General features: G+C 47.2%; 1 protein-coding gene across 1 annotated transcript in view; it reads left to right on the top strand.

The window, feature by feature from the left end:
- LOC103276051 overlaps positions 1 to 6998 on the top strand; it is an 8244-nt gene extending 1246 nt beyond the window's left edge. Inside the window, exons 2-4 of the mRNA XM_021706334.1 lie at positions 65 to 406; positions 973 to 1092; positions 5971 to 6998. Of these exons, the coding sequence (XP_021562009.1) occupies positions 65 to 406; positions 973 to 1092; positions 5971 to 6156 (648 nt within the window). The 3' untranslated portion in view covers positions 6157 to 6998. The remainder of the gene's footprint in view (positions 1 to 64; positions 407 to 972; positions 1093 to 5970) is intronic.
- Positions 6999 to 21464: the final 14466 nt, after the last annotated feature.

The raw sequence follows: 21464 nt of genomic DNA, 5'->3' as shown, positions 1-21464 counted from the left end.
CGGCGCCCCCGGGCCTGGGGGGAGCCGGGAGGGGGTGGGGGCTTCCGCCATCCCTCACTCTTAGGCGGGAGCCGAGCCCTCGGCCGCCCGCTGTGCTCCCACGCACACCCGGAATAGCACTGTGGCCCGGGTCGCCTCGGTCAAGCGTTGCTTGCCAGTCCTCTCCTCCGAGGAGTCAGAAGCCCAGGGCTGCGGGCGGCAGCACCTATCCAGCGAATCGCTAAGGAGGAGGAGGAGGAGGTGTCGGGAGGGGTCCAGGACCCGTTTTCTGGCTTCAGGTCTGGGAATCTCTGTGGTCCTTCCTGGTGCTTGGCTCTTCCAGAGGAGAAGCCTGCTTGGTGCTGACCTGAGCTGGGAAGGAGAAAGGCGGCCTCTGGGGTTCCTGCTCACCTTTGACTCCAAACAGGTGTGTGTGGTGGGGCCTGGGGAGCGGGAGGAGGGGAGGTGGGCGTGGTGAGGGCTGCTCTGGGCTGCCCCTGCTGGGGTCATCTGGGCTGCAGAGAGCTCTGCCTTCTCTCCTTTCCTGCCTCTCTCCTTTTCTTTCTTTCTTCTTCAGCAGTTAGTTACTGACGGTTCTCACTTTGCCAGACTTTGGCAGATTCAGGGATCACAGAGAGGAATAAAACCAGGCCCCTGCTCCCATGCCCTGCCAGTCCAGACAGGAGACCTCTAGGGAAATACCTGTGACTGATGCAGGTGCTGTGAAGCACGAAAACCCAAGACCTCACAGGAGCTGGGCGTTGAGGGAGCAACATTAGTTCCCTAGGGTAGAAGGATTCCAGGCAAAGAACACAGCAAGGACAGAAGACTGACTCCCTGCTACACAGGGGTCAGTCTTGCATGACTGCAGTCAAGCCACTCTAGTCCACAAAGACTCAACTTGTCTTAGCATTTCTTTCAATGATGCATACAATTATACAAAGTTGGGGTTGGAAAGGACCTTAGCATTCACCTACTTTCTTTTCACTTCAGAAGGGAGAACTGAGGCCCAGAGATTGCCCTTGCAAATCCCGCAGAGATCCAGCACTGGACTGGTATCCCTCTTCTGAGACACACAAAAGAGCACTTCTCACGAATCCAGCATCTCTGGAGGTACTTGGGGCAAGGGAAGCCTGGCGGGGAGGGAGGGGGGATCAGCATGCCTCTGTCTCTTCCTTGCTCTCTGCCTTTTGCACTATTGTGTGGCTCTGGCCTGTCCCCCATGCACCTGCTGGCTTGATAGGGAAGTGTGACAACAATTGGGAATCCTATCAGTAACACTTTGCCATATTTGCTTTTAAAACAATCAGATATTACAGAAATGGTTGAAATCCCAGTGTCTCCCTAGTATACTTTGGGGCCATTCTTTCCTACATTTAATCAACGTAAGGAGGGACGAGGTGCCTCCCAACTTAGCACTTCTGCGTAGGTTCCGGGATGGGTCAGACCAGTCAGAGCACCTGGGTGGGTATCTTGCCTTTGGCACCTACCAGTTGTGTGATCTTGTCCAAACTGTTTAATCACACTATGCCTCAGTTTCCCCAGCTTTAAATCAGGGCTGCATGGAGAATAATAGATGAGGACGTGTTAGACAGCTATAAAATGGGCAACCCCTGCTGCTTGTGATGGGGAGGGTGGCCTCGCTGGGGCAGGAGGCAGAAGCAGAAGCAGAAGCAAGATGACCTCCATAGGATGCACCACCCAAGGACACTTAAGCTCTGCACTGCCTTCTCTACCCTGATATCACATGGCTGAGTGGATTTCGTGCCGGCTGTGACTGAGATGGATGGATCTTTTAGTTTTCAATTAGCAGACACCTCACTTTTTAAACAAGCAGCACAGCAAACAGACGCACTGGAGTGATTGATGACAGGGAACATCTGCAGCCAAGCGCGGCTGCACCAGAGGCCCCCCACTTCCCTGGGTTGTCAGGGCCCTCTGGAGGTCATTTGGTGCCTCCCCTGGCCTCCAGGCAGAACTGTACCCAGTCCAAGTAGGTCAGGTGGGGGCAGGGTGTTCCTTGACCTGATAGCTTTCCTGAAAGGGGTGTACAGCTGGCTCTTTGAATTCCTCATCTGTTTTATGTTCCAGAGCCTTGGAGTCAGGAAGTTTTACCTGGTGTCCTGCCTGAATCTTTAACTTATTTCTACCCCTTTCATTGTTGAGAATGGTAAGCAAACGGGTAGGAGTGGGCATTAAGGGCTGTGTAAGTCCATTTGGTTTTCTATCACAAAATACTAGAAACTGGGCAGCTTACAAACAACACACATTTATTTCTCACAGTTCTGCAGACTGGGAAGTTCAATATCAAGATCCTGCATATTTGATGTCTGGTGAGGGCAGGTTTTCTGGTCTGTAGACAGTCCCTCCTCACCATGTCCTCATGTGGCAGAAGGGGCAAATGAGCTCTCGTGGACCTCTTTTATATGGGCACTAATCCCATTGATGAGGGCGCCATCCTCATGACCCCATCACTTCCCAAAGGTCTCACTTTCTAATGTCATAGTCTTTGGGGATTAGGATTTCTTTTTTTTTTTTTTTTTTTGAGTTGGAGTCTCACTCTGTCACCCAGACTGGAGTGCAGTGGCCGCTCCTGGTCATCGCAGCCTCGACCTGCGGGGGCTCCGGCGATCCTTCCGCCTCAGCCTTCCAAGTAGCTGGAACTACAGGCGTGTGCTATCACGCCCGGCTAATTTTTTTATTTATTGTAGAGATGAGGTCTTGCCTGCCCAGGTAGGTCTCGAACCCACGGGCTCAGGCAATCCACTCACCTCAGCCTCCCAAAGGCATGGGATTACAGGCTGAGCCACCGAGCTTGGTGGGGTTTAGGATTTCAACATGTGAATTTTAGAGGACAAAGACATTCAGACCATAGCAGGTTGGGAGGTGGGTTAGGGGCAGGTGGGTGTTTTGTTGTAATGAGGAAAAAAAGACTGAGCCAACAGAGAATGAGGAAGCACTCAAGCTCTACCCCCGCCCCCCTTCCATGCTCCACGAACTCCCCTCTGAGGTGGAGAACCAGGGCTGGCTGGCTTGGAAGAGAGGGCCCTCGATGGTTTCTATAAAACTCTGATGCACCCCCAGAGAAACACAGACTGTCACAGCCCCCTTCTGAAAAACCACCCTACAGAAAATAAGGAAAATGCCCTCATCTGAAAGGTCAGTCAGGACAGCAGCAACACTGGAATCACACAGGGCTTTGTTCACATCTAAACCCCACAGCCTTGGACAGTTCTGAGTGTCTCTGAGGCTCAGTTTCCTGGTTTGTAAAATGGAGATAGGAAGCCATATTGCAAAGCTGTTATGAAGACTGAGTGGGAATGACAACTGACACCTACTGGTGCTCATCGGGTTTATCCCACTTACAGAAACCCTCAACTAGAGAAGAACTAAAGGAAATGAAGACACTCTGGGTGTGTTCAACTCTTGATTCCCTAACCTACTTTGCCGATGAAAACAGGGCCCTGTTTTCAAGTTCTGAGAATTTCTCTCTTCTCATGCTCCTCTGTCTTTTATCATTTTGTTTTCGTCTCATTTGCAAATGACTGTGAACACTAGGGATGCAGTGGGTCAGAGGAAGTGTGGGGCAAACAGTCCTTCTACTTTATTATGTTTCTCAAAGTACAAACTTTAGGTTGGTGCAGAATTCTTGGTACTATTGTTGTCCAGAATTCCACAGCCCCATGTCAGAATAATCTAGTGAAGGGGCTGAAGGTAGTTAAGCTCCTTGTCCCCAGGGAAGGGTGGGGAGACAGAGGGTTTTTTTTTAAGAGAACCAAAGTTCAGGCCACTGTCCCACCAAGGCAGGAGAGCAGAGAGTTAGTTACCTGAGAAGTTGACATCTGTGTGTGTAATCTGCCCTTAGAGAATGATTTACTCACTGATCGAAGCTAACGAGCTTTTCCACCTCAGTGTGAAATGGACATTTGTTCTTTGCTGCCTCCTGTTTTGAAATAGTGGAGATACAGGTGTGACCCATTTTAAGAAATTCTGTCATACAATTCTTCAGAGTTACAATGATCTATATTACACATTTAATTGCTTGATGGGAAAGGGTCATAAAATATATACACCTTATTTGCACACCCATATTCATAGCAGCATTATGCACAATAGGCAAAAGACAGGAACAACCCAAGTATCCATCAAACAAATGGATAAACAAAATATAGTATGTATATACAATGGAATTTTGTTAGGCCTTAAAAAGGAAGGGAATTCTCACACATGCCACCACATGGAACCTTGAGGACGTTATGCCAAGTGAAATAAGTCAGTCACAAAAGGACAAATACTGTATGATTCCATTTATATGAGGTACCTAGAAAAGTCAGTCTGTGGAGACAGTGAGTGAAGTGATAATTGCCAGAGGCCAGGGGAAGGTAGGATTTCAGTTTGAGAAGATGAAAAAAATTCTGAAGTGGAATGGTGGTGGTGGTTGTACAACAATGTGAATATATTTGATGCTACTGAACTATACACTTAAAATGGTTAAAATAGTAAATTATCTCTCTCTTACCACAATAAAAAAATATATACCTGTGTTTCAGTGGTTATTGCAGTTGCCAATATATGTGGAAACAAAATAAAGCATCTTGGAAATAGCTAAGTAAATAAGTAGGAAAATGACTGAATTTAAAAAGCAATCAATGTATATATAAAACTTCTGAAGTTATATTTAGGTAAGTGCAATCTACTGCCTTGAAGTTCTTTAGCCCCTTCTATAGATAATAAAGTATTTTTTCATCTGGGATCACATTCGCCTTCCAATAACCTTGTGATATCAACTGTCATGAATTTGGGGAGCACACCGGGAAGGGGGTGAAAGGGCTTCCCTTTGCAAAGGATGGGACCAGGCCATCAAACTTGGATGTTGGATTGCAGGTAGTTTGTAAATGCAAGGGTTGTTCAGCCACTCAGGTTCTGAATGGGCTTTTGCAGTTCAGAGAAAACTCTCAATTGTGAAGAAAAGCTCAATCTCACTTTTTTTTTTAATTGAGGGTAAGTGAATAAGGAGCAATTTATTTGTCATCAATAAACTAGCCAGCAGCATTTGGGATTCTTTTCCCCACAACCTGTCCTGTGTTCCCATCTCTGAGAACCACTGCATCCAGCTGCTCATGCCTTCTCTTCCTCCAACATAATCCGGGTAGCAGCCAGAGAATCTGGGTGTGAGGAACAAACAATTCTGGCAGTTTAAACAGAAAGAAGTTCATTGAAAATATTGCAGTAGCTCACAGAATTGCAGAGGCGATTAGAGAACCAGGCTTGTAAAACAGGCAGGAACAGCTAGATACTGTTAAGTTTTCAATCCAAATCAAGCCTGAGAAGCAGTCCAGTGAGAACTCAGCTATTGTAGAGTGCCAGATGGCATCTCCACCATGGCTGGCACCAGACACTGTATACCCCTGGCACCCTGTGATGTTGTTCCTAGAAACTGAGAGTTATGGCTACTTGTGCTGCCACTAGACTGGATTCTCCACTGTCTCTGTGTCTCTGAGTCATGAGCCCCTGGGTCAAAACCTGGGGTGGCTGCTTCTCATTGGCTGAGCTGGGGCATGAGCTGTGTCCTTCAGTGGGAGGAGGGCTGTACCTGCCACCAAGAACCACACAGTGAGGGGTTCTCTAGTACAGGAAGGGGACAAAGGCTGTGGAGCCAGACAGAATCCAAACCCCAAGGAAAAAAACAACTCCCTGAGTCCTGCCCATTCTACTGTCTAAATACCACATGGATCCATGTACTCTGCACCCCTGTTGCCACTGTTCCAACCCAGGCATCATCCTCTCTGGTGAAGATTTTATTACAAAGTCTTCTACTGCTCTCCCCACTCCAGCCATCATCCACTGAATAAGAATGCTGCTTCTAAAACATTAACTGATCATGTCACCCTGCTTAAAACCTCTCAAAGTCTTTCCTTTTGCCTTTGAGATAAATTCTGGTCTTGCTAAATTGATTAAAATTTTGTCATATCTGTTCTTGTCTCTCTCCAGCCTCATTGTGGATACCATCCCCTCCGAGTGAATGAATCAATGAGTTTTGGAAAGGGTTGCAGGGATGACTACTCTGGAGTTTTCCGGATACCAGTCCTGGAATTGGATGGAAACCAACAAACCAACCGACCTCTGAGAAGCAAAGAGAAAAACACAGATTTGTGGGCCCAATGCCTGCTTTATTAGATCATAAATTAGGGGAAGGGTGTTAGGGTTCTATATTTCTGAAAAGCCAACCAGTGATTCGGAGCCTCAGGCAGTGGGGAAGTCACTGATCTAAGCCACGCCCCTTATTTTGCATATGTGGGAGCCGAGGCCCAGAGAGGTTAAATCCACAAGGCACTTGAATTGACTTTGGTGTTGTAATGAAGCAAAACTTTGAGCAAAGTTAATCTGACACATTTAGTGCTATACATAATCATTATTGTGCCACATGGTAATTAGGCATAAATAGTGGGTAAGCTATTCAGAGGGAGGACTATTATTACAGTTATAGAAACCAAGTATTTGGGGAGGGTCATACCAGAGGCAAGGCAACGGAGTCATTGGGAAAGGTTGGGGGGTGCTGCGCCGAGGCCGCACAGAGCCCTGTCGCCTGCGATCCAACACAGCCGATGACAGGTGGGTTTGCCCACGGAGCTGAGAGTCAGGTGGGAGCTGGGTTGCTAAGAGGTGGTTCAAGGCAAGCCTTCAGGCAAAACAGAAAGATAAGACAATGTCTGGCCCCTTCTTCTGGTGAGAGAGGGACTGGACTGGCTGGAGCATCCTGGGAGGAGAAGGAAACTCATACTTTGAGCAGAAGCATCATCCTCACAACATTGGAAGGCTCATTGTTTTCTGGATGCAAGTTCCAGGTTCCTCTCCATTGCACCATGTGTCTGAAGTGCCTGACACCCCTCTTCCTCATAACTGTATGTCCAATTTCTCCCGGTCTTTCCAGACCCAACTCACATCGTTGAAGTGCATGAGGCCTTTCCTTGTCCCCCACACCTCTATCTTAATAAAGGTATGTACCTCTTTGTGACATTGATTAATTTTTGTCATTTGTGTTCCTGTCTTGCTTCTGAAGGGGGAGAGCCTCCTCTCACCCGTGCTCCTCGAGTGCAGAACCTGACGCTCAACAAGCCTTTGTTAAAAGAAACCTCCCCAATTAGTAATCCATTTGGCGTAATGAGCAAACACCCTGGGGGTTTAAGAGTGATTTGCTGGTTATCCACACCTTAGTGTGAGTTGGTCTATGGAGATTGCCTGGGGGCCAGGAATGTTTGGATGGAGGTGGCGGGGGAAAATTGCAGGGATGGAGGGAGATATTCTTTTGCTCAGCGTCTGGACAGAGTCGCGCTGGACAGGTAAGCCCAACTGTGGGACCTTTTGAAAGTAGGTGGATGTTGCTGCATATCTTGTGGATATAGGAAGGAAAGAAAGAAGAAGTGGGAGGTAGCAGAAGGATCAGGGAAGATGGAGAGAGGGATAGACACTGTGTACTTTGACACACCCTGGCTTTGGGCTCTGCCCCTTCTAATCTTCAGAGAGAAGATAGAAAAGGGCCAGACTGCCAGCCACCCCAGCCCTGACTGTACTTCTAGTGTGTTTGGGTTAAAGGGAAGGAAAATCGAAGTCCCAGAGCAGAAACTTCCTTGCCCCTGTGCCTGACCTTCCCTCAGAGCTGGGGACTGGTTCTCCCATTTGATTCACCCTCCCCCAGATCTCCTTTTAAAAGTTTTTGTGAAAATGACTTGTAACTCTGTCTACAGGAACACCTTGAGAAAGACTGCCAGGCCCACCGGAGGTGCTTGGTATCCCGAGTTCGCTATTTGTAGTGATGTGCTTAACCTCAGGCAGGTGACTGGGTGGGAACTACAGATTAAGCCCACCTTTTCCATGAGCATTCCCTTTGCCCTTGTGACTCTCATGAGGGACATAGGAGGCTCCCCAGCTAGAGGGCTGGCCATCCTTCCTCACCCTCTCCCACCCTTCCCAACTTCCAGCAGCATCCAGCAAGTTTCCCCAGAGGGTCCTGCCTTATCTCTTTGCCACTCAGGTTGGAAATCTGACATCTACCTGGGTCTCCCTGAGTCCATCAGATTAGACTGTAATTACCCATAGGCAATACTATTTGCTTAAATCCATGAGGGCCCTAAGTACAGACAGCTGGGGAAAGCCACCACACAGGATGGAGCAGCAGCAGTAATCCATTCATACCATACCAGGTAGGATGAGAACAGGGGCAGGGATTTCTGAGCACGACTGCTCCCTGTGGCTCTGTGGGACCAGTCCTAGCAGATATCCCTGCCTAGGCTCAAGCCCTCATCCTCTCCCACCTGAACTATCACAATTCACTCTTCATGGCTCTCTGGCCCTTTGATCCAGCTTCAAACTGGCCACCCAAATGCAGTTGTCACCATATTGCTCCTTTCTTTAAACCCTTCAAAGTCTGTCCTTCAGTCACACAGTGAAATGTGCTCCTCCTTGTCTGTTCCCGGCAAGGCTCATGAGGTCTGTCATGCCCTACTTCCATCTGCCCACATCTTGCCATGTCCTGCCTCCCACCCTAGCCATGCCTGACTGCGCTGTGGGCACTCACATTCACAGGCATTTGCTTGGACCACTCCCTGCAGTAGGGATGTTCTTCCCTCTCTTCTTGGCCTGACTCTCACGTATCCTTCAGGCATCCTCCTCTCCATCAAGTCTCAGACAGCGGCCCCCCAGGAGCCCTCTGGATAACTCTATCTAATCACACTTCACATTATATTGAAATTATCAGAAAGGATTGTCTTGTCCATCTTTAGTTTCTCAGCACCTCACATGGTGCCAGAAATGGAGATTCCCCTAATCATTTTTTTAGCCAAATCTATCTGCTGAGGTCTCTGAATCTGGCTGGAGAGACCTCATGGCTGTACCCAATAATTGCATGGACCATCCAAGTCCCTCCAAGTTGGACCTCCCTGTGCCCACGATTGCACCACTGCCTTGTTGCCTGTTGTGTAGTGTTCCAGACATCAACTTTTGCCTGCCGACTGGTCCACCTTCCATGCCTTACACATCCCTGGGCCGGCGCCCTCCACATCAGGTGATTCTTATTGTTGCTTAAGCTTCCTTCTCCTCTTTCTGGCTCTGTGCTTGCCACTGGGTGTTGATTAGCAAAATACAGGCCAGGAAACATAAGTAACAGGCAAATAGGGGTCAAATTTTGGATTCCAGACCACTGCCCGGGAGGACAGCCCTGTGCTGGACATCTCAGATGTGCCCTTCCAGCTCTTCCTTCTGTCTTCCACCAGCTCACACCCTGGGAGCTGACAGTTATAGACTGCATCAAGACTCCCTTGCCCTCTGTCTTCCTGGACACAGGGTTGGACCACGGGAAGGAAATCAGAGGAAAGGAGAACAAGGTTGGGGTCAGTCCCCAGATCACTCCTGGGGGCTGGAGGCACCCAGCAACTATAGATCACAGGTCATGGCTCCTGTGGTCTCACTCCTGCTCTCTGCCACCCCTCTCTCCCTCCCAACCCTCCCTTCTACCTGCTCCCTTCTTGGTCCCTTCATCGCCTTCAAGTGCTACTGAAGCCCCACTGTTGCAAGTCCTGAAAGGTGACACTATCCCTTCTGTTTTTCCTACATCCTGCCTTCACACTTGGAGTGGTCTTTATTTTAAACTAAACTCTTATCTGCTTATCTTATTTGAGTGTGCCATCTGTTTCCTGCTGGGTCCCTGACCAGCAAGAAAAATGCAGGTGTCAGGGCAGGGGCTGCTGAGAAGGTGGAGTAAATGAACCCAGTCGTCATTGCTATGAATGAGAAACAAAGCAAGACCCCCATAGGACCACACAAAGCTACAGGGGTTAGGGTGCTGAGTAGAATAAAAAGCAGTTCAAGTTCACTCAAGTGGGCAACTTGAAGGCAATAGTAGAATTTGACTTTATTTTTGCCCATCCACCAGCCCACCCTGCTTCTTACTTGGAGAGACTCTCCCACTGTGATGGTCTTCAGGGGGTCTTATCATCCATCCCCCCACTCCATGGGCTGAAGGAAGGGACGGTCCTCTCCCCACCCCCTGGCAGGGAAGGCATTGGCTGTGGCCTGGGATTAGCTGGTTAAGTACAGAGTCTCAGACTCTTGAACTGGTAATGCTACAATGAAAGATCCTTAGGAGTCCTTCACAAGGTGGCCAGGGTGCCCTGAAGTGACTGTGGGATACCTTGGACAAGATGCCCCTGCTGAAAGACACTTGCGCCTCCTTCCTCTAAGCACAGGTGCCTTGGTGACCACATGTCTCCAAGTTTAGGTCTTTGTTCTGTGAGCCCACTGTGCCTTTCTACCTGTTGAAACTAGCCAGGCTCAGTCTCTGTTGCTTACAACCAAGGACCCTGATACATACACTGGCACAGGGCTCAGAATGATGCCCTGGTACAACCTGAGACTGATTTCTTTTTTCTTTTTTTTTTTAAGTTTGAGTCTCACTCCATTACCCAGGCTGGAGTGCAGTGGCACACTCATAGCCATCCCAGCATCAATCTGCTGGGCTCTGGTGATCCTTCCTCTTCAGCCTTCCAAGTAGCTGGAACTACAGGAGTATGCACGCTCAGCTAATTTTTGATTTATTATAGAGACGAGGTCTTGCCATATTGCCCAGGCTATTCTCGAACCCAGGGAGGCCGAGGCTCAGGCAATCCACTCGCCTCGGCCTCCCAAAGTGCTGGGATTACAGGCTGAGCCACTGAGCCCAGCCGAGATTGATTTCAAAGGGCTCTTCAGGTTTCAGCACCAGCCCAAGGTCATCTGCAGCCAAATGACTTCTCCAGTTAACTTTTCTCTACTGCATTAACCTCCCAAGCCCAACTGTGTCACAATGTATTAACCACCTGCCTGACCCTCTCAAGTCCAGGACCTTTTCACTGGATGGATACTCTGGGGGACACACTTCATTCAGATTTGGCCCAAGCACAGTTTGGTGACCAGGCCTCGCCAGACTTTACAGCGTTAAGACCCAGATCAGATGCATGGTTGAGTGGCAGTAAAAAAGTTTTGTGCCTATTGGCTGGAATATATCATTTGAGTTTTTAATAGGAAGTAAAGTCTCTTCTTTCCACTGTGCAATGTGAAATTGGGAAAATGCCATCCCCTCACACCAGTTATCTGTACCCAGACCCCTAGATGCAAATGAAGACTGGAGATGACCTGGCTGACTAATGCCCCCTGATGCTGCCTGCTTCTCACACTCTGCTTCCCTTCTCTCTCCTCACATGGGGCCATTGGACCCTCACATTAGATTCAGCTCCCACCTTCTAGTCCTCAGGCTAGCCCAGGGACTCTCCCTGATGACGGAGAAGGGAATCACAGAGTCCCAGGCCCAGGTACTGCTCAGTGCCCGGGCCTTGCCTTTCGGAAGTTTCCAGTCTGGGCACAGACAGGACACAGACCTGATGCCCAGCTGCACAGTCACATGCTACCTTTAATGGGAAACTGTGCCTCACATCATTGGACAGCTCAGGGCAGCCAACCCATGAGGTGGTCTGACTTGAAACATTCTTTCTCAACAGAGACAATTATAATGAGCTGGACCAATTCGATTTTCACCACTGGAGACTCGAACTATGAGATTTTTTTTTAGGGAGAATTGTTGGTTGCCACTGGGAGCAGAAACTGATGCAGAGAGAGGTCAGGAGGAGGCAAGAACCATGAGCAATCATGAGTAAGTGACATTTGTGAGTAAATCAAAATTACAAGTAAGCCCAAGCTATGAGTGGGGTAAGGGCATTGGTCCATAGCCTGTAAAGAGATAAACACAAAGCAGCAGACACAGGGTACAACACACTTCAGAGAAGATGACAACTGCAGACAGTGACAATCTGTCCCGATCCCTAGAGCTACTTGGATTTTTCCCAGTCTTCCTGTTCTGCTCTCTGAGAAATCCAGTTGAATTTCTGTTCCTGTTCTCCCTGCAAGGACTGGTTGTTAAATTCTCCCTGGCACCCATGTGACTGAGATTTCTAACTACCTCACTTCCAAGTTCTCCCTTACAACACTCTTTCCCTCACCCCAAGCACACACACGTGCACATTTGCTCAAGGTGACCCCAGAAAGCCTCCAGTTCTTTCCATCAAAAGAGCCTAACATGCCCACCCTGAACTAGTCCCTGGTTCTGAACAGTGGTTTAAGACTCAGGCCTACCCAGTACCCACATCTAGTGCTCTGAGCGGGAGTCCCTGACTTGCTACCCTCACCCACTGGGAGCTCTTTCTAGACCTTCCCTACTTCCATCCTCTCAGAGTCAAGACCTGGAAGGGACACGTGAGAAGGAAGAACACTGCAACTCAAAAGAGACATGCAGTGGTCTACTTAATCTGACAGAAGGACATTGAAATCGAAAACAGAAAAGACCTGGAAGTCCACTGATGACTACTTTCCTGACTCCCTCCCGTCCACACCCCAGAGGAGGTGTCCTCCCTTGGCTTCTCCAGCTCCCGGACTCTTCTCATTGTCCTCCAGATTGAGGTCAGTGTCCTCAGGACTCCTGGCACCAGGCCACTCTGAACCACCCCCACCCCACCTCCTTTCTTTGGTGTGGACAGTTCCCTTCTCCCCTTAGATCAATAAAAAAGTTGATATTGGTGGGGCTTGGTGGCTCAGTCTGTAATCCCAGCACTTTGGGAGGCCAAGGAGAGTGGATTGCCTGAGCCTGTGGGTTTGAGACCAGCCTGGGCAACTTGGTGAGACCTCGTCTCTACAATGAATAAAAATGTGGTACATATGCACGATGGAATACTACGCAGCCATAAAAAAGAACAAAATCATGAACTTTTCAGCAACCTGGATGGAACTAGAGTCTATAATATCTCACAGAAACAAAGATCTGAGTATCACATGTTCTCACTCATATAGTAGACCTTGAACATCCAATGTAATACTATAAGAAAATGACTGACAGTGGTGGGCAACTATGGGGGAGGAGGGGAAGGGAGATGGGGTTAATGGTAGTAAATATCTGTCTGGGGATGGGGAGACACCTCTTATCAACAAGGGTGCCTGAATGAAGCATATTTGTATACCTAACCCTTAACTGTACCCCACAATATCATAATAAAAAATATTGATTTAAAAAAACAAAGAAAAAACAAACAAACAAACAAAAAACAACATTAGCCGGGCATGATAGCGTGCCTGTAGTTCCAACTATTTGGAAGGCTGAGGCAGAAGGATTGCTGGAACCCAGCAGTTCAACGCTGCGGGAAGCCGTGAGTGTGCCACTGTACTCCAGCCTGGGCAATGGAGTGAGACTCCAACTCAAAAAAAAAAAAATTGATATTTTACAACTTTAGAAAACTTAAAGAAAGCCAAACACAGCCTGAGTGGAAAATAATGAGAAGGCCAAGCAAGACACATGTTGTTTGTCTAGCACACGTCTTTATCCCAGGGTTCTTGAAGCCTCAGTTCAAGCTGCCTTGCCTGGCTCACATCGGGTGGTATAGATTTGGATTTGTTTCCAGGTGGGGCCTGTCCTAAAGGTTCTTAGTCCCTGCTGGAATTGGCTTCCTTGTCTCCCCCTTCCATGGGCCTTCCTCTATATCTGGCAAGACTGCTCTCCAGCACATCAGTCATTCTAGCCGCTTTTTTAAAAAGTATTTATTTTAAGATGGGCTCGGTGGCTCAGCCTATAATCCCGCACCTCTGGGAGGCTGAGGTGAGTGGATTGCCTGAGTCCGTGGGTTCGAGACCCACCTGGGCATCAAGACCTCATCTCTACAATAAATCAAAAAATCAGTCGGGCGTGGTAACACATGCCTGTAATTCCGGCTACTTGGAAGGCTGAGGCGGAGGGATCACCGGAGCCCAGCAGGTCGAGGCTGCGGTGGCCGGGAGCGGCCACTGCACTCCAGTCTGGGCGACAGAGTGAGACTCCAACTCAAAAAAAAAAAAAAAGTATTTATTTGAAATATGTAGGGTACAATTCAGGGTTAGGTATACAAATGTTCATTATGTAGGTTCCCTCGTTGATGAGGTATACCTCCCTCCCCTGGCAGTTTCCCATGACTGCCAATCCCTTTCATATAGTATTACGATAGTTGTTCAAGGTCCATCTAGCCACTTTCAGTCCTCATCCTGGATCTTCAAACTCTCCACGCATGCCCTGGGGTCTGGGCTAGTTGTCACCACCTTTCCCCACCAGGGAGGTTTCTAGCACTCCAAGAAACGTACCCCTGGCCCTGACCCAAGTCTGAACGTGCTGATCGCCATTGTGAAAGAAACTAGCCCTTCTCCATCACTCGCTCTGCTGCAGGCTCTGTGGTTCACACACTGGCAGATGATCTCACTCCAGTGGATCCTCACAACTCTTCAGAGTCCACAGATGGTGAGACAGGCTCTGGAAATTGCTTGGAGAGGGAGACCCAGGATCCAAAGCTGGTTCCTGCAAACTCTGAGCCCAGGACTTTGCCACTCATGTTTCCAGGGAGCATCTAAGTCAGGAATGGCAAAGAGGTTTCATCTGACATGTCAGTTCTGATTGACTCAGTGGCTGCCTGGAGTACTGTGGGGAGAAGGGGTTTGAGGCCACATCTGTGCTCAGTGGGAGAGAGTTTCATGATAAATTAGAGATGTCTGGCAGGGGGAATAGCTGGAGGGAGTGACAAGCTATGTGTGTGCCATATATTTGCCACCACTGGAACAAATCATTGCTGTGGCAGCCACATGGCCTTAATGGCAGGCACCGTTGTCCCCCAGATCTCTGTGCTGTCTCTGTCCCCTGCCACATGGAAGAGTATGCCCCTGCTCAGCCAGGATTCAGGTCTCAGATTCTCTACTTAACAGCTATAGGACCTCGGGCAAGTGACTTAGCCTCGTAGAGCTTCAGTTGTTTGGCTGCCAATATATAGTTGAGTCTCCTACTTACCTCATAGGGTTTTTGTATGTAAGTAGAAATTGATGTAATGCTTGTAGATCACCCAATACAACACCTCACACAGAGTGGGCATTGGACAATACTAGTTGCTGTTTCGCTGTTGTTGTTAGCCAGCGTTCCAATCTGAGCCCGTAGCCACATGGTTATGTGCACCAGCTTCCTATGTCCATGACCCGCCAAGTCACAAAGCACGCCATCTCCCCAGTTGGGCCCTACTCTCCTTCAAACACCATTGGATTGGTGACAGCCCACACTGGGCCTGTGTTAATCTTGAAATCCTATTACTCTCCACTTGATCGTTAGATATTTTAAACCTTCCCTTTGGGATCCCCCCCTTATTAATGTGATTACATGTCTTGATTATTTCATTAAGCTCTTTTTTCATAAAGTGACTGGTAAATACCTGGTAGAACATGGAAGTTAATTATCATCTTAACTGGAGAAGATGAACTGGGAAATAATAGGTGTGATTTAATTGTCGGGAAAAATCCTATAAAGGCTAATAAGAAATCAAAACTCATAACCAAAGTTTCTGGAATGTTGGGGCTGCTAATTCCCAAGCCTTGTCAGTAACACGGGTGTCATTGCAGGCTGCTGACCCCTTTTTCTAGCCCAGGCCAGAGATTAGAGTCATCAGTCTAGAGAAGAAGGTGACTCATGGATCCAGTATTTTATTTGGACGTTTATTTATTTTATTAAGCATTGCTCCCTTTGTTTGCAGTGTCTCCCCCAGCTTTTTAAGGTATATACTAAGCATTTCTTAAGGACGTTGTACTTGCCTGGTGAGTTAGGGCTGCCTCATCCTCCAAGGACATCTGCTGTTTTACCCACATGATGAGAGTTCTAGGAACTAACTAAATCCACTGCTAGTGTGTGCTCCTGGTTTTGGTTTCCTTCTTTCCAGAAAGACCGAGGACCTCTTTCTCAAATGGACTCAGCCATGCCTCATATCCATGCTGCCTTGTCCCGGGCTCACCTCCTCTCTCCCACTGCCGTGGACTTCCTCCATTAGAATGCAAGATCCCATGGTTTTCTTTAAAAGCGACTCTGTGGTGAACAAATATTCCTGTTCCCTAGGTTTCTTCAACCAAGTGGCCTCGTCTGTCCCCAGTTTAGCTAAAACTAGGTTTTTCCCCAAGGATGTTACTGCCCCTGCAAGCTTCTCAATGAGGAGATGCTCTTTTTTCTACAACCCAGAAATGTCTCTGGCAAGAGTTGGGGATGTCTTCTTCTGTGCTCCCCAAACCTGCTTCCAGGCATTTTGCCTCTACTCCCAAGTAAGGTCAGTGTCCCTGGTCCCATTTCTGTCTTCCCCAGGTCCCCTGGTGACATCCTCCCTTCACTGGGGACTCCCAATGATTCAGCTTCACAATCTTCTGTTCCATCTCAGTCCTGCTGTCATTCTGGGTGACTTCATTGTTTACACGGGTCACTCATCCAAGCCCTGGGCCTCTCAGGCGTTGGGCTAAGGAAGCTGAACTTCTGTTCTCTCTACTACAGTGTTCACAGCCACAGCTGGATCTGGTCAGCACCTCGAACAGCTCCGTGGTGGTGTCTTACATTCAATGCCTCGCTTTGACTTTGAATTCTTACCTGGCCGTACCCTCAGTCAGTCACTCTTACGCCATCCCATCGTCTGCATCTTTCATTCCCCGCACTCACCCTACAGCCCCCACTTTCTTTTCATCCTTCTCTTTCTAGCCTGGACCTCTCCCCAATGTTTTATTCTCTTACATTCCCAACCTCTCTATTATTAGCCCACGGTTCATTCTTCCTCCCTCTCTGTGCTGTGGTTCACCGCAGGCACAGTCTTTTCCCCTGCTCTGTGGGTGTTAAGATGGAGGTTTTCACATAACTTGTTTTGGACAGCGGAAATGACAACGTGCCGGTTCTGAGTCAAGGCCAAAACAAGCCTTGTGTGTCCCCTTCCCTCTTTCATCATTGCCAACTCTGTGAGAAGAATATGGCCTGGCTGGGGCTCTCTAGTCCAAGGAGAAGGAAAACACATGGGACAGATTCAGATACACAGGCCTGCAACATGAGGTAGAACCGCCCAGCCAGCCTGCAGACACACGAGTGACTTGAGTGAATGTTTACTGTCACTGTGAGTCACTGAGACTGGGGGTTGCTTATTGTGCAATATTATTGCAGCAACACTTGACAAATACAGTCTCCTAGATCTCAATCCTCTTCTTTCCTTCCCTTCAACATCAATTAGTTAATTAATTTTGAGTCAGGGTCTTACTCTGTTGCCCCAACTGAAGTGCAGTGAACCATCATGGCTCACTACAGCCTCCACCTCCTGGGCTCAGGCAATCCTTCCGCCTCAGCCTTCTGAGTGACTGGGACTACAGGCACGTGCCACCATGCCTGGCTAAATTTTTTGTTTTTTGTAGAGACAAGATCTTCCTATATTGTCAAGGTTGATCTCAAACTTCTGCGATAAAGCAGCCCTCCCACTTTGACCTCTCAAAGTGCTGGGATTGCAGGCATAAGCCAGCACACCCAGTCGCTTGCCTTCAATATGTGAACATGTACAAGTCTCTCGTCTTACAAACCTCCCATCTCCCGTGTTCTCCTCCAGCTATTGTCCTTCTCACCTGTACTCTTGTCAGGTAAGATTCTTGAAAGGAGGGTCTGTTCTCACTGTCTCCAGGACTGTCTTTTCATTCTGGCCTCATCTTCCTGCAGCCTGACTGTGCTCCCACCACATTTCTGAATCTGCTCTTTCCAGGGTTACCATTTAGTCAACAAATACTTACCGAGCATGCCTTCTGTGTTCTGGCTCGTAACACGGATATAAATATGAAAAACCAGGGTGAGCTCTGTCGACCTCATGAAGCTCACAGTCTAGGGGCATCAAGACAAGTACCCAGACTGCTACAACCCAATCTGGTCAGAGCTGGATGGGAATAGGAAGGGTACACACAGAAAGGCACCTGAACTTGGAGGTCAGAGAAGTATCTTCATAGAAAGTGACATCAAATTTGACAAATAAAAACCAGATAGGTCTTAGCCAGACAAACAAGGAAAGTTTCAACTATGGGGAGAAAAAGCCATATTTTAAAGGCACAAATCCCATCAAATTACTCTTCCCTTGCTTAAATCCTTCAATAGTACTCATTGTTTTTATATATATATCCATGCAGCTGCAGGAAGGAAGGTTCTTATCTACCACTTTATCCCCACTAGTCTCATAGTAGGAATTTAATAAATATTGGTAATAGAAGAGAATTAACATACGCAATACAAAAAGAACAAACAAGACATTCACAAGTGAAACATGAGAATCACAAAACAAAATGTTATTTGCTGAATTCCCTATAAGACTATTATTGATTATTAAATGTTATAATGAAACTAACATTTGTGTGATGTCTAGTGCTAAGTCTGCTGTGCAGTTGGTGCTTGTTGAATACATGTAGTGTAGCAAGCAAGGCACTTAAATTACAGTAATCTATAACGCTATATCCTGTAATTCAGCATCTCAGTGAAAAAAATAAAAACTGATGTTCTTAAAGGGTAAGTAAATTTCACAAGATCACTCCACTGGTAAGTAGTGAAGTCACAATTGCTTCCAGTGGTAAAATCCACGAGGTCTGACAATTAAATTCACGAATATATGCTAGAAAAAGTGCTACATACCTCATTGCTGAATATCACTATGGTCACCTTTGAAGTACTCCCCTTGGGAAGCTGTTCACTGATGCCAGCACCTAGTTCGCCCGTCAAAGCAATTTTGGACCTCCTTTTCTGGAATGGCCATAAGAGCTATCATCGTATTACCCTTTATGAACTGAGTGTCATTAAATGTTTTCTTTTCTGTATTTCCTTTATCCTTGGGTAAACAAAAAAGTCACTGGAGGCCAGTTCAGGTGAGTAAGGAGGGTATTCCAATACAGTTATTTGTACAGGGCTGCCAACATAAGTACACATGGCAAGTTTGCAAACTTAATTGTCAGACCTCAACAAATAATGATGACATCTCTGATGGGCCATTCCAGAAAAAGAGTTCCAAAATTACTTTGAAGGTGAACATAGTGATATATAGCAATGAGATATGTAGCACTTTTTCTAGGGTGGTTCATGAACCTAATTGTTGGAACTCATATGCTCTTTTGATGGAGCATATAGAGTTTAGGGGCATGTAAATTATAGCATGGGGGAAACCTTCACAGAGGTGAAACTTGAGCTGGGCTATGACAGATCTGGAACATTTGGATAGAACAAAAGTAGAACAGAAGAGGGATTTCTGGTAAGAGGACCAGCTCAGGAACGGGAACAGGGATAGCCTGCTTCTTCCAAGGAAGAAAGCCTTGAAGGGCATATCTGAATCAAAGCCCTTCCTCTCCTCATCACCACATCATCACAAATGTTTCATATCCAAGGATCAGATTGAACTCGAAGTGCTGGATCCAAACAGCAACCCTTTCACCCTAATACCTGAGCATCCATTGACTCTGATTACAGGTATCCAGGGCAAAAAAACAAACAAACATGTGAAGTCACACAAGGATTATTAGTAGAGAGGAGAAAATCATCACTAGCTTCTCTCTCTACTGCAAGTCCCTGTAAGACAGAGATGTGCATTCATAATGCTGGATGTGTGTGCTCAGGCCCCAAAGTGGGCCTCACAAATGGGACCCAAAGAAGATGTCTATTTCCTAGACAAAGTTGTATGAATCCACTGGAATCTATTGGAATTCATAAGGCCTTGAACAGACCTCAGTGTAACAGAAGTTTATCTGTTTGCAAATCCTAATGAGTCAAGAAGTGTCTGAATGAGACGAGAGGACCAAGAAGGTGGTAAGACCAAAATTGGGGGCCTCCATGAGAAGCCAGTCTTGCCTGAGCTCAGCCTCTGTGGCATGCGGCTGAGAATTGGCAGCATGGGGGTGGGGGTGGACACTGAATGAGCATACAGAGCTTGTTGAAGTCCATAAACGTTAAAATCGGTATCCTGTGTTAGTTTCATTTATATCAACTTCTCCTTCTCAATTTTAAACAATTTCTTCATGCTTAACAGGGAAACCAAGATCTCTCTATTTTTTAAGTATACATTTTGGTGATCTTGTATCTTATAATTTTTACTTCTTTACTGCCAAGCAGTACTGACACTCTGATAAGCTATCAGTAGAAACTACAACTGAGCAAAAAGGAAAGAATGGAATTCACCAGCAATCCCGGCACCTGGAGCAAAGTTAACTTGTGGGTATACATTTTTCCAGAATCTTTACATAATTTTTAAAATAAAAATAAGACCACACTGTCTATACAATTTTGGATCCTGACATTTTATTTGACAATACAGCATTGAACATCTTTTCATGTCCCTAAATAGTCTTCCACAGCCCTGGCTTTATAGCTGTATGGTGTTCTGCTGTATTAGTGCCACTGGTGACCTATCGTTTGACATCTAAGTTGGCTCCAAGTTTCAGATATTATCATCATACATGATGATTTGGTGAGTCTTCGTATGCATTCTGAATTATTCTGTCGGGGTCCCCTGCCTCTCTCTCAGCCGCCTCCCCCTCAAAATCCCCTCAATCTTGCTCCTTTTTTTTGGCCAAAGTAAACTTCCTTACGCTTCCCATGCTCTCCGCCTCTGTGTTTTTCTGCATACTCTTCCCACCACCTAGAACACTCCAACCCCTGAGCAAACTTGCCTTGCTAATCTCCATTCCTTTTTCCGATCTCAGCAGAGACATCACTTCCTCAGAAGTGTCCCCTGACACTCATCTTCACCACAGTCTGGGTCAGCTGTCTCTCTCACATTGCCACCATCACCTGCTCTCCATTCTATCAGGACAGGACACAGTCATCACTGTCACATCCCGTTGGCCTGACTCTCCCTTTCACTAAGCTATGATGTCCATAAGGCCAGGAACCATTTCTGCCTTGGTTCATGTAGCTAGAACAGTGCCCGGCACATAGTAGGTATTCTAAAAACATCTGCTGCACAGTCGATAAATACATTTCAAAGAATAAAACCGCATTGAAGGTATGCGCTTGTGAAGGTTTGCGATGTGTATGGCCAGACTGCTCCCTCGAAAGGCCTTATTTCTGCAACTTGTCTTTACTCCCATGGTGTGTGGACACACGTTTCCCCACATCTTGAATAGTCTTGTAAAAAATTCGGAGAATAATTTCTCTCCACAGGACTTTATTTAGGGAGCATTGACTGGAATGATGTGCAGTGGGTTATTGAAGAGACTCGGCGCAGTGGGGTATAAACACGAAAATTAATTTTTCCAGTCACTGCTTTCTGCTGTGTTCTGTTGAGTCCCTTTTCCTCATCACTGGATATTTTTGGCAGAAAGCAAATGAGTATTCCTGTCGCTTTCAGTTATTAAAAACTCAGTCCAGTCGTTTAAACTCCAAATTCATATCTGATTCAAAGCCCTTCCTCCCTTCACCATCCCAAAGCCCAGGAACACTGTGACTTAGAGACCCGGAGGAGGGTATGGGGGGGGGACATGGGGGAGGAGCATGGCCTCTTCCCTTATTTCTCTCCTCCTCCTCCTCCCTCTTCTGGCTCAAGCTATTCTTGAGGGCAGGAAGGAGGGATGAGGGAGAAGGCATCTCGGCATGGCTGAGG

This window comes from Carlito syrichta, unplaced genomic scaffold (genome assembly GCF_000164805.1).
Source record: "Carlito syrichta isolate Samal-C Ts95f unplaced genomic scaffold, Tarsius_syrichta-2.0.1 Scaffold115681, whole genome shotgun sequence".
Taxonomy (NCBI): Eukaryota; Metazoa; Chordata; class Mammalia; order Primates; family Tarsiidae; genus Carlito; species Carlito syrichta.
This window is presented reverse-complemented; position numbering and strand designations above follow the sequence as displayed.